Below are 12,839 nucleotides of genomic sequence, written 5' to 3'. Positions count from 1 at the left end.
CCGCTCCCTCCTCGCAGCCGACCCGGCCCCACTGCCGCCGCCGCCGCAGCCGCAGCAGCATGCTCTCCTGCACGGCGCTCCGGCTGCCGCTCCCGCGGGGCTGACGCTCCCTCCCCCGCCACCGCTTCCGGACAAGCGCCGCCACGAGCATCCATCGCCGCGCTCGAGTCACTGCCCCTCCGCGTCCCGCCGCTCCGGTCCCAGCACGCGGCGGCGCAAGCCCGTGTTCCCCTGCGCGGGGCGGCCACGACGAGCGGCCCCGGCGCGGGCGCGCGTTCCCCTGCGCGGGGCGGCCACGGCGAGCGGCCCCGGCGCGGGCGCACGATTACCCTGCGCGAGGCGGCCATGGCGCGGGCTGGCTCGACGGCGGCCATGGCGCACGCGGCCAGCGGCCTCACGGCCTCTCGTCGGCGCTCTCCTCTCTCACTCCTCTTCTCTCTCTCCCTGCCTTCCCTTGCTCCCGTGCGCAGCCGCCAGGGACCGAGCCCGACGCGCCCAGGGCGCAGCCGCGCCAGGACGCCGCCCCTTCCCTGCAGCCCGGCGTCGTGGCCGCCCCTCCCCTCTGCCCACCACCGCCTGCTCCCTCTCCACTGCGTCCTCCGCCGGCACCCTCGCACGTGATGCCTCTCATCGCGTGGCCTCCTCCTAACTGCTCGCGTTGATGCCCAGCAGCGCCTCACCCTTCAAGCTTCTCCCGGCGCCGGCACCGTCATCGTCCCTTGCCAGGTCCGGCGCAGGCCCCTGCCTGGTTGGAACTGCCCCGTCGCCCTCCCCTTCCTCGCCTTCGTTGGATCCGTCGCTGCCGTGGCCTTCCCGGCCGGATCCACGTTGCTGCGTCCTTCTCGGCTCGATCCGTCGTCCCTTTGGCTGGATCGCGTCTCCCCGTCCGGATCCGTCGCTGTCGTGGCCTTCCCGGCCGGATCCGACATTCCCCTTCTTTTCTGCCGCGGGCGCGGACACCTTGACCAGCGCAGCCGCGTGCGCTGCTGTCGGCCTCTCTGGCGGGGCTCCTTGACGTATGATCGATCGAAGAAGCAGGAAGGTCGGCCTGCCGGTGCCCTTTTGCTGTGTCGCCCTGCCGATCGTTGACGCTCGAACGTCGACCCCTCCCGAAGATCAGACTTTTGCTGCGCGTCTTCCGACCGCGACCACCTCGACTTCGGCTACCTCGGCATCTAGGGGCTATCGTCTTCTTGGAGCGCACACCGTTCTCTACTCCAGCCGCAACATTCGCACCATCACGACGCTGCGACTGCGGGGGGATTTCAACCCGTCGGCTCCTACCTTCGGCCTCTACTCCAGTCTCATCGTGTGTGGTGCCCCCGTTGCGACTGCGGGGGGATGTTAGACTATGTGTGTGTGAGTGTGTGTGGGCCGGCACCACTGTTGGGCTGCCGGCCCATTAGGGTTAGGGTTTCCTGTGTTTCTATATATTGTAACCCCATCTATTACCAATACAACAGTTCACTCTTCTACAGATACTATCTGGTCATCTTGTATGACTTCTCTCACTACTTGTGGACCTTTCCTCTCCACGGTAAGTCTTACACCTTCACCAGTCTTTCTCACTTCCTTGTGTGGGTGTCGACTCAGTTCGGTCACACTATCTAGGCTATTCAGTGTGATAATGGACAGAAGTTTGATAACTCCATGTCTCGCACCTTCTTTCTCTCCCACGGTGTGCAGCTGCGGCTGTTGTGCCTTCACACCTCCCATCCAAGTGGTCGAGCCGAGCACATGATTTGTAGCACCACCAACTTCTCTACCCGCACACTACTCAGTCGAGACGCTAAGCATAGCCACCTACCTCCTCAACCATCTTCCCTCCAAGGCGGTCCCTCATCCCACTCCGTTCATCGCCCTCTTCGGCACCACCGCCTCTTATGAGCACCTTCGCATCTTCGGGTGTGCGTGCTATCCCAACAACTCTGTCGCTACTCCTCACAAGCATGCAGCCCGATCCTCTTGTTATCTTTTCCTCGTATACTCCTACAAACATGCCTAGATCTTCTCAACCACTACATCATCATCTCTCGTCATGTTGTATTTGATGAGGATGTTTTCCCCTTGTTGGCTCCTCCCCACCTCCCAACCTCAATTCCCTCCTCGATGTTGATTGCGTCAACGTGCATCCTCTTCCTCTGCCCTCTTTCATGTCGCACGTGGCCACGTCCCCTCCGCCTGCGCCACGCGCGGCCGCGTCGCCTCAGCCTGCGGGGCCACGGCCCTGTCGCCTTCACATGCGCCATGCAGCCTCATTGCCTCTGCCTCTACCTATGGCGCACACCGCCCCGTCGCTTCCGCACGTGCCATGCGTGCATCTGTAGCCTCCACTCGTGCCACGGGCAGCCCCCGCCTCTCCATCCACCTTCGGCTCGATACGCCAATCCTACATGTGTCTATCAGCGACATGCGCGGACCGGTCCACCAGTCCCCTCCTCCTACAAGTAGCTCATGTCTCGGTCTGCTCCCGTGACGAGTCGCTGGTGCACTATCTGGTCACCATCCATCGCAGCCCCTGCCACGTCCATCAATGGTCACACGTCGCTCGGCCGGTGTCTTTCAACCAGTGGACCGACGGGTGCTCACGGCCGCCCCTCCAGCGGCTCTCTCGCATGTCCCCTCCTCCCTCCGTACCACACTCATCGATCCCCGTTGGCGCGGTGCTATGGAGGGGTATGAGGCCCTGTTGGCCAACCACACCTCTAGCTGAGTTGGTTAGATGGTGTAAGTAGCACTCTTCGACTCCTGAGTTTCATTCCCCGTGGGAGCGAATTTCAGACTAGAGTTAAAAAAACCATCTTGTTTGTCGCACGCCAAAATACATGTCTAAGGTCTGACACTGGTCACAGTCATTCTCACATGGGCTACTGTACCTCTATGCATGGGTGTGGCAGAGGTTCAAGGGTTTCCGCGACCTACTTGAGAAAGTCTTCTTAATGTAATAATGCTCGGGGGTTGTCTTACCCCCGCAGGTCGAGTTTTTTCTTTTTTGAAAGTAAAGTTATACATTGAATATAATTAACAAGAGTAATTATGACAAACCAAAAGGCTTGATTGATCTCCTTCTTCATATCCTTCTCAAAAGGATTCCTCCCCCTAAGTACCTTTTTGATTTTATCCTTATGCTCATTAACTCTGCATTTACAATTCAAGAGTTAGATTTTTTAATAATAAAGAGGGAAGGAATAACAGCATACACATAAAATTGATGGTACACAAAACGAAAGGAACAAAACATGCATCTCATTGAGCTTGTCCTTGCTGCTTTCCAATGCATCCTTCTTCAAACCCAGTTTTACTCTTTCATCAGCATTTCTATTTATTATATCTTTCTCCCGCAGAAGCACTTTTATTTTCTGTTCCAAACTATATACTTCTGTTCGTTTCTGACTTATAATTGAATCATAGTCTCTTTCTCCAAGCGCAAGTGTCTTCCTCTCGACTTCAATTTGCTATTTGGAAAGAAAATAAAACAAATTACTTACAAAAAAAGAAAATTCCATACTCCAAAGAGTAAGTAGAGAATGTAAAGGAATGCAGGTGTCAAGTATGCAAGATCCATTAAACGCCACATCTCTAAGCAGTTGTGATGAAACTGAAGGTTTCAAAAGATCAAATCGCAATAGTAACTGGCAAGTTACTGCTGCCAGACGTGTTTCTCAGAGAAAGTCGAAAGAAGAATCTCGTCCTCAGAACACCCAAATTCTCAAATCAAATTTACAAAACAGTGATTCAAAATGGTACTGACTTCATACAAGGCAACCCAGGTAAGAACTGGATGCAGACCAACCAGATTCATTAAAATATTAACAGAACAAATCAAAACCACTCAGACAGAATACCAGAAACCAGAGCCAAGAAACTAGAGAGATTCAAAATTATGCAATGACGTCAAACTTCCAACATTTTTTATATGACTGGAAGCAAAGAAACGAACTTTTTCAAAACAACCAGGCCCAACTGACAGATAAAATAAATAGTCAAATACCATATGTCTCTCCCTCTCATTGATACGGGACAGATAAAACAAATACCATATGTCTCTCCCTCTCATCGATACGGGATAGATTAAATTTTGAAAGCTCCACTTCTGCAGCATCGCGTTCTTTCTCTTTATCTTTTCTCCGTCTTAAAATGCCTGACTGAAAATTACTCAATATATTAGGAAATGGTGCCTGAAATATAAGTCATGGAAGAGCCTACTGGTGTAGATAAGTCCAATGTTCTTTCCACCACTAACCATGGATTCAATCTTAGATTGTATCTGACCATCAACTTCGGAGTAGCGAGCATTTATTTTAAGATAGTGTTTCCACAAAACATCTAACTGATCTTCATTGGATTTCTGCTCAAGAAAAAAGAACAACCATAATTAGCAAGTACTTTTTAATAATTAAACCTGCCCGTAACAGGGACAGATTCACAGATGATTTTAATGAAATAAAGTAGCATCCTTCCTCATTAAAAAATCACTTCACATGTGCATCCAACCACTGAGAAGACAAGCGAAAAAGATAACTAAACTGCAATCGAGAAGGGTGCAGGATAAAGCAGATGTGCAATGTGGATAACTCAATACAAACTTCCATTTTTAGAATGGTTGGGTAAAAGTATACATCACAAGCAACTCCAAAAAAGAAAAAACCTTCTTATCCAGCAAATCATTCTCAAGACTTGATAGTCTCGCTTTAATCCTGTTTGTAAGGTTCATAGCAACATCATTCGTAAAGGGATGTTCAGGAACCGGCCCAAGATTATGTTTAGTGCATATATTTTTTATGTCTGAGTCTCGTTCATGCTTCATAGTCAGGTGAGCCTGAAAACAATAAACATGAATTAAAGTCCAATATAGAGAACAAAAGAAAGAGAAATGACAGCAGGTAAAAATAGAATAAAGGGTTACATCAGCTTCTGCCTGGAGCTTTCCAATTTCATGTGTTAATTCAGAATTTTGTTTGGACAGAACGGAGCTATAAGATGCTTCATCATCCATATCTCTTACAAGTTTACTGATTTTTGTTTCTAGTAACGCAATCCTTTCTTCAAATTTTGTTTGCCATTCCATTAGTTCCTCATCGGTATCTAAACAAAGCAATAGTTAGCTGTTATCAGGTTGGGGGAAACTATTCGGAACAAGTAAATACTAGTGGTTGAATTTTACCTTCATTTTCCTCAGAAAGTGCAGCAAGCTTTTCATGCTGCTGCGTAAGTAATGTACTTCTCTCTGTTGCCTTGATGTCAATTTGTCCCTGAAGTCTTCTCAGTTCATCCAAACTTGTTTCCATTTGCAGGATTTCTCTCTCGGTACCACAGATCTTTTCCTTCAGTTGCTCCATCTGAGATTTTGAGGCATCTGACTTTTCTTGATCTTGAGCAATATTTTCACGCAGCTGCAAAAGTAATTAGAATGAATGGAACAGTTCTGCCGCTAAACTAAACTCCACATACGTGTAAAATGTGTTCAGTTTTGCTGTAAGAGATCTGCTGTTGAACAAACACCATTTTTTTTCAAAAGGACTAACTTGAAATGAGAAGAGGCAATTCAATAACAATAGTAATCATCAGAAGAATACTTATATACATAAGTTTCTAAAATTTTGACTAGGAAACAGAAAACGGAAATATGGAAGAATGCAGAGTTACATTACATGTGCAAATAATGTATAATTGAATCAGTTTGCCATCAAACTAGTTCCCACAAGTTAAAAAATAAGATCTTACTATTCTAGGACTTTCGCCCTCCATAGAGCATAATTGCTCTTGTTGAGTTTCTCTAGAATTAATTGTCCCAACAGAAGTTATTAACCAGCAGAGAAAGCTGAAGAACTCGCCATGGCAGATCGATTTTTTGGCAACTATGCTAAGGTTTCTGGATAGTCCTATCAGCTAGGGTTTTGAAGGTGGCTCTAATACCATGGGAGAGAAAACCACCAGATTGGTTAAGTTTATGTCCTCCAGAGGAGGCTGCATGATGTATATTTATATGGGCAAAAACTGCCAACAAGTTAGAGTCCAATTCAGTTACAATAGTAGTAACCAATCAAGATTCTATATCCAGTCCTTTTCAGTTACAACTCTATCTATAATCATCTCTATATGTACAGAACAAGGCAAGCGGGCCAGAATAATTAATCCTTCTACATTCTAACAGTAAGAAGACAGAGATCAAAGAAGTCGTGAGTCAGGTCGTAACCTGTGAAACAACTCTTAAGATGTGAACTATCCTTGACCAGACCTATGTGTCACGTTCTCGAGCAAGAACAGTCAACACAAGGATTGCACTTGCAACAACTCAGAAGGGTAACATGTCAGTTTCTGAGTATATCACAAAGATGAAATCACATGCACATGAGATGGCATCTGTCAAGAAGCCAATTGATGAAGAAGAATTAGTCTCGTACATCTTGGTGGGACTAGACATCGAGTTCAACTCGGTGGTGTTCGCTTTCTGTTCACGAGTTGAATATGTTTCGCTTGGAAAGGCGCACTCGTAGTTTCTCTTTTTTTAAAAGTAGGATGGATATGCTGCATGAACAGCCCCGGCAATCGGCAAATACTGCACAATGTGGACATGGCGCTCCTGGTCAAGGACGTAGTCGAGGCGTGGTGGCCGTGGTAGAGGCTTCTAGAACAGCTCTAAAGGGCGAGGAACAGCAAGAAGGCAACCTGACTAGCCAAGTTCCCTGTCAGGTTTGTGATAAAATAGTTTATTAAGCCCTGGGCTACTAGGACAAATTTGATGAAGATTAATCATCCAACTCCAAGAGTGCACCAGCAGCTACTCACAACCATGGAGTGAACACAAGGCTAGCCTGATAGCAAAAGGTTTCAAACAGTGATATGGCATAGATTAAAAAAACTCGGCCGGGGAGGGAAAGACTGCCCTCCCGGTATTATATTAAGAAGAAACCGAAACATGGTCCCGGCCGAGAAAACCCCCCAACCCTGGGCCCCCATCACTAACGGGCCGAGTTAACTGCCCACTACAACAGCCCAGCCAGAGGGTGGCGCGCAGGATATCGATCCCCGAGAGCGGGCGGGGCACAGCGAGGGGATTTTTTAACCAAGCACGAAATTCGCCCCCGAGGGGATCGAATCTGGGACCTGGAGGTGCTACTCGGAAGCCTTAACCATTACGCTAGAGGCCCTTTGGCGATATGGCATAGATTATGAGGATACTTTGAGCCTTGTAGTCAAAGCAACTAATATCAAAATCAACTTGTCTATTGTTGTGACTAGAAGATAATCCTTGAGGCAGCTTAACGTTCAGAATGTGTTTCTTCATGGCATCCTGAGGATATTTACATGAAACAACCACAAGGCTATGAGAACAAGATAAAGTCACACTACATTTGTAAGTTGGACAAAAAAAGCGAGAGAGAAAGAAGAGTAGTGGCAATCTAGAGTTCTAGACTAGTGTTGTGGGTGGCCAGAGTGCAACCCACCCGCCTCCCACGGCAAGGTATAAGCATTAGGAAAGAGATTATATTAGATCAAATCAATTCCTTATTTCTAAAGATTAGTTTCTTCATGATCAAGTCTCCTCTTACCTATATATGGATAGGGTCATATCTCCTTTCAATCAGACAATGAAGAAATTCCAATTCCCACAAATTACTCTAGTCTCCCTCCACGACGACTTTGCCCGGCCATCTTCATGGCAATGGTTATCCCCAAATTATCTAAGGATCATAACATCTAGTGAAAAAACAGTACCTTATGTGCTTGGTCTTTTACAGTCTGAAGGTTCTCCAGCTTTAACCTAAAAGTCTTGATCTCTTGCATTTGATCCTTGTGAAGTTTCTTTATGACTTCAAGAGCTTTCGTATAGCTGTACTTGAATTTGGAAAGTAAGGAATCAGATAGTAGTTATGAAAAATGGCAGCAAGTCATTTGACCATGAGCAAGCATTATTTAGGGCTTGTTTGGCCAGACTCTGGCAGCTCTGGCAATTCAACACCTGTTACTTTTCTGCACTGTGCAGTACTGTGCAGCAGCTATGATTCCACTCACAAAGAAGTGGTTGACACTTGACAGCAAGAGCCACCCAAGCCAATGTTTTTAGGCTCCCTCGACTCTGCTATAGTGTGTTCTACTTCAAAAAGGTGACGATAGTTTCAACTATGAAATAATTTGGCGTTGCTCAAAGCTTCTTAAGTATACTAAAGGAAAAGGTCCAAATTACTCCCCTCACCTATGAACAATGTTCACATTATAACTTATGTTATAAAAATGTTAAGAATTTTTCATCATTATTTCATATTTAGTTTTGTATCATTAGAGTTATTATCTTATCTGTAACCTATCAAAATAATTATTAAAAAATCGTAATATATTTTTTAGGCTAAATTATGCTATTAGCTACTAACCAACAAAATCTGAACTGAAAACTCAGTTTATACATAAAGAAATAAAAAAGACCAATTTCAAGGGGTAAATTGAACCAACTCAAAGGAGTGGAGAGGTAAAATAAACTAAAAATACTTTAGGGGGTTATATGAACATTGTCTATATGTGAGGAGAGTAATTGGACTTTTTCTAATACTGAATTAAAAAAATACCAAGTTCGATGACATCTTCTCTGTTTTAAATTATAGTTCTCTTTGGCTTTGTACTAAGTCAAACTTCTCTAATTTTAACCAGATTTACAGAAAAAATGCACAAACATCATCAAGATCAAATTAGTTTCATTAAATCTACCATGAAATATGTCATCATAGTATACTTCATTTGGTATCATAGATACTAATATAGTTTTCTAGAAACTTGGTCAGTAAAGTTTGTCTTTTGACAAAGCTAAAGTGAACTATAATTTGGAACCAAGGGAGTAGTAGTTCTTTCAAGTACCGTGTGGCAGAGAAGATGTCATCGAACTTCTTCTTAAGTGTTGACGGGTCCTGCAATGGCCAATTGGATTCATCTTGGTGAACAAATATAACATTCTCCAGTACGGCCTTCGAAACACCCATTAAGGCAGGAATCTCTCTATCCATGTCAGCACATCTGTAGCTGAGGCAGACTTTCTGTACTATAAATATAACCGATTAAAATCGACGTGTCGATGAATAAAATCAATATTTGACGTTCAAATAGTAAAAACTAGTACAGTGCTAGCGAAAAATAAATGTTGTTCCTTCCATAGAACTTACTATATGTTACAATCAACAGCAGCCCCAAATAACAAGTATCAAAGTTCCATTGCCTGAAGACATGGATTTCATAAATTATATGTGCAACCAAATCACTGCTAGCTGGATACAAAGATACAAAAGACAGAGAAGTGTGCTAGACGAAGTTATTTTTATATGACCTCCGGAGGCGCCACTGCGTAGTGGGATCCTAAAGCGCAATAGCAATGAGAAGAGAGTAAGAGAAAGACCAGAGTTGACATGGAAAGTGGTAGATAAAAGAGACTTAAAAAGATGGGATATACCCAAAAATTTAGTCTTTAAAAAAATGCATGGAAAACAGTTATTTATAGGCCTTTGCCACTGTCTCTTGGCCTTTTCTATTAGAGGTCCTTCAGAAATTGGGTTTCGGACAGATTTGGAGCGACATTTTGAGTGGGCTGCTGGCCACTTCATCCACACAGATCCTTCTTAATAGAATTCCAGGGTCAAGAATACAGCTTAGAAGACAGGGTGGCCCTCTGTCCCCTATGTAATTTATCTTGGTGATGGATGTTCTGGGATTTCTAGTTTCTAAAGCTGAGAATGAAGGATTATTGCAGCCCTTGTCCTCCAGACCCTTACCACATAGAATATCTCTTTATACTGATGACGTGGTGATGTTCCTGCAGCCAAGAGAAAATGATATCCAGATGGCTCTCAACATTCTAAAGGTGTTTGGTGAAGCTTCAGGTCTAAAAACCAATGTGCAGAAAAGTAATGTGTTTCCCATAAGATGCGGTGAGGAAGAGCTGTCAATTCTGCAAGAACATCCCTTGTGAAATTTCCTCCTTCTCTTGTTGAGAAAATTGAAGAAAGTGGCTGATGGATCTTCCACTTTATTTTGGCAGGATCGGTGGTTACGTGGGAAGAAAATTGAAGACATTGTCCCTCGTCTTTTTGCTGTTGTTCCTAAGCGTACCAGAAACTGCAGAACAGTCCTAGACGCCCTCACAAACAGAAAGTGGCTGATGGATATCAGCGGTACTTTGACAGTGGGTGTTTTTGCTGATTTCCTGGACCTTTGGGATGCTCTAGAGGCGGTTTCCTTGCATCCAGATCAAGAAGATAGACATTTTTTCAGATTTGCAGCAAATGGCAAATATTCTGCCAAAGCAGCATATGAAGGATTCTTTATTGGATCAACCCAATTTGAACATTGGGAAAGAATTTGGAAATCTTGGTCTCCCCCAAAGTGCAATTTTTTCCTCTGGCTAGCTGCGCTGGGAAGATGTTGGACTGCAGATCGGCTTCAGAAAAGAGGGCTCAGTCACCCGACTCACTGTCCTTTTTGTGATCAAGAATCTGAAACAATTGATCACCTTCTTGTGGGCTGTGTGTTTGCTAGAACCTTCTGGTATCACTTAATTGCACAAATAAACCTTCGGGATCTTGCTCCCCAGGTTGGTGAAGGCTGCACCATGCATTGGTGGCAAAGAAGTAGTGATCAGCTGCAGGGTATTGCTAAGAAAGGCTTTAATTTCTTGATTACCCTTGGGTTATGGACACTTTGGGACCATAGGAATGGGTGTGACTTTGACAAAAACCCTCCTAACTTTGACAAAAACCCTCCAAAGCATAGGTCTAAGGCCCAGCCCTAGTCGCGATCGTTCTCACACGGGTTACGGTGTTGTTGTGTATGGGTGGGGCAGGGGGCCAGGGGTTCGGGGGTTTTCTTGATCTATGTGAGGTCTTGTTCTTAATATAATATCGTGTGGCAGGTCGAGTTTCTTAGTATTTAGTTGCATGCACTAACTAGTTCAACCTAAAAGCCTAAGGTGACAGAAAAAGGTGGGCAATCCACTCATAGAAACAATTATTTTATTAATTACAGTAACTAGAATTCGAACTTGAGATCTTAGTAACCGGGAACTAGGAACGTGGCCATGTTCCTCGTTCCAGGAACGTTTGTTCCGTTCTGGAAACGTGGGAACAATCCCGTTCCCGTAGTGTTAAAACCTAATTTTAGTAGTGTACCGTGTACCACGTTCCCGTTCCTCGATCCCATCGATCCGGAAACCTGGTTACTAAGCTTGAGATATCTTACTCTGATTACATATTAAGTTACATGTACCAATCAGACAATCAGTTCAACCAAAAAGCTTAAGTTGAGGGAGAGAGGTGGGCGATTCATTTGCATTCTAACATTCCCTCTCACGTCGAAGCTCTCTCAGGCCACAATGTGGTGACTGGCAAGTGCGTATGCATACACAAACGGAAGGCTGATGACTCTTTGGACAGGTACAAGACTCACTAGGTTCTCCGGAGAGTTGACTATGGTGAGACCTTCAATCCCATGGTGAAGCCTATTGCTATCTGGACAGTCATCTCACTTGTTCTATCCCATTCTTGGCCGGTCCATCAGTTGGACGTCAAGAATGTGTTTCTTCACTACACTCTTACAGCGATGGTCTATTGCAGCTAGCACACCGGATTTGTCGATTCTGCTCACTCTGACATGGTCTACAGAATCAGCAAGTCTATATGGATTGAAGCAGGCACACAGGGATTGGTATGGCTAGATTGCTACTTACCTGCTCTCTTTGAGGTTAACTTAGGCCAAGTGTGACACTTCCCTATTCATCTACCGACATGGCAATGACATCGTGTACATCCGCCTATATGTCAGTGACATCATGCTCACTGCCTCCATTTCGGCTCTTCTACAACAAATCATCAATGATTTTCAGCACGAGTTCGCGATGAAGGATCTGAACCTCCTTCATCCCTTCATATTGTCGAACATCGCTCAGATGGCCTGTTTCGTCAGCTACGGTAGTACACCTTCGATATCTTGGAGCGCATTTAGAGGTGTCAGTGGGTACCCAATAGTCAGTACCCCATGGGTAGAGTATGGTGAATTTTGATGCACATGGGTTTATTGGGCCATTTCCTATACCCATCGAGCATGGTGGATGTGGGCATGTTCTCCCTTGCCCCATAGCCGCTACTGGATGGGGAACCCGCTATCATATGACATATGGGTCCAGAGTATAGAAGTGCTCCATATAAAATGTCAAAACCCTATGTTGTACACAAAGATAATATACTATTCTAGCATCTTCCACTAATTGTAATGTTTTCAAGTCGTCCAACTAATCACGATTAGTCGCGATTAATCGTCCAAGTCGGTTTGGACCAATCACAATTAATCGCCCAAGTCGTCCGACTAATCGTGATTAATCAAGATTAATCGTCCAAGTCGGTCAGCCAGAACGACCAACAAGTCGTCCGACTTGAAAACAATGAATATTATTGATGAGATTTGGGGCTTCCATATTTTGTTTTTGATTCTTATTGTTGATATAAAAATGAGTATGTCTACTAAAATGTACTCCCTCCGTTTCTTTTTTATTTGTCACGTTTTAGTTCAAAAATGAACTAGCGATGGACAAATATTCGAGAACGGAGGTAGTAGGCAGGTATGAGTATCCAATGGGTACCTGTTACCCATGCGAGTGGTAGGTATGGGGTAATTTTGTACTCTTGATGGGTAGTGGGCATGGGTAATGGGGTACTTTTTTCTCTGGTGGGCATGGGTATGGCCTTGTGCGCCCACCGGGTATCTTACCAACTGTCATACCTAAGTGCACTAGCATGCGGGATTGTAAGCCATGTGTGAAGGTCTCTGATGATGGTCCTCCGGTTACTGACCCTACTTTCCGGAGC

General features: G+C 45.2%; 1 protein-coding gene across 3 annotated transcripts in view; it reads right to left on the bottom strand.

Moving 5' to 3' along the window:
- Positions 1 to 12,839, bottom strand: part of LOC103653563 (DNA repair protein RAD50) — an 82,321-nt gene that overhangs the window by 66,913 nt on the left and 2,569 nt on the right. For all 3 annotated transcript variants that reach the window (XR_004857788.1, XM_008680436.3, XM_008680435.4), the window contains exons 4-12: positions 8,851 to 9,026; positions 7,720 to 7,834; positions 5,165 to 5,393; positions 4,907 to 5,085; positions 4,649 to 4,819; positions 4,244 to 4,348; positions 4,038 to 4,145; positions 3,244 to 3,455; positions 3,046 to 3,138 (exon numbers count right to left, since the gene is read on the bottom strand). Coding sequence is in view for 2 of the 3 variants with exons in the window: in XM_008680436.3 (XP_008678658.1) it covers positions 3,046 to 3,138; positions 3,244 to 3,455; positions 4,038 to 4,145; positions 4,244 to 4,348; positions 4,649 to 4,819; positions 4,907 to 5,085; positions 5,165 to 5,393; positions 7,720 to 7,834; positions 8,851 to 9,026 (1,388 nt within the window). In the remaining variant the exon portion in view is untranslated. The remainder of the gene's footprint in view (positions 1 to 3,045; positions 3,139 to 3,243; positions 3,456 to 4,037; positions 4,146 to 4,243; positions 4,349 to 4,648; positions 4,820 to 4,906; positions 5,086 to 5,164; positions 5,394 to 7,719; positions 7,835 to 8,850; positions 9,027 to 12,839) is intronic.

Source organism: Zea mays, chromosome 4 (assembly GCF_902167145.1).
Source record: "Zea mays cultivar B73 chromosome 4, Zm-B73-REFERENCE-NAM-5.0, whole genome shotgun sequence".
Lineage (NCBI taxonomy): Eukaryota > Viridiplantae > Streptophyta > Magnoliopsida > Poales > Poaceae > Zea > Zea mays.
Note: the sequence above shows the minus strand (reverse complement) of the source record. Positions and strands in the feature narration are given on the sequence as shown.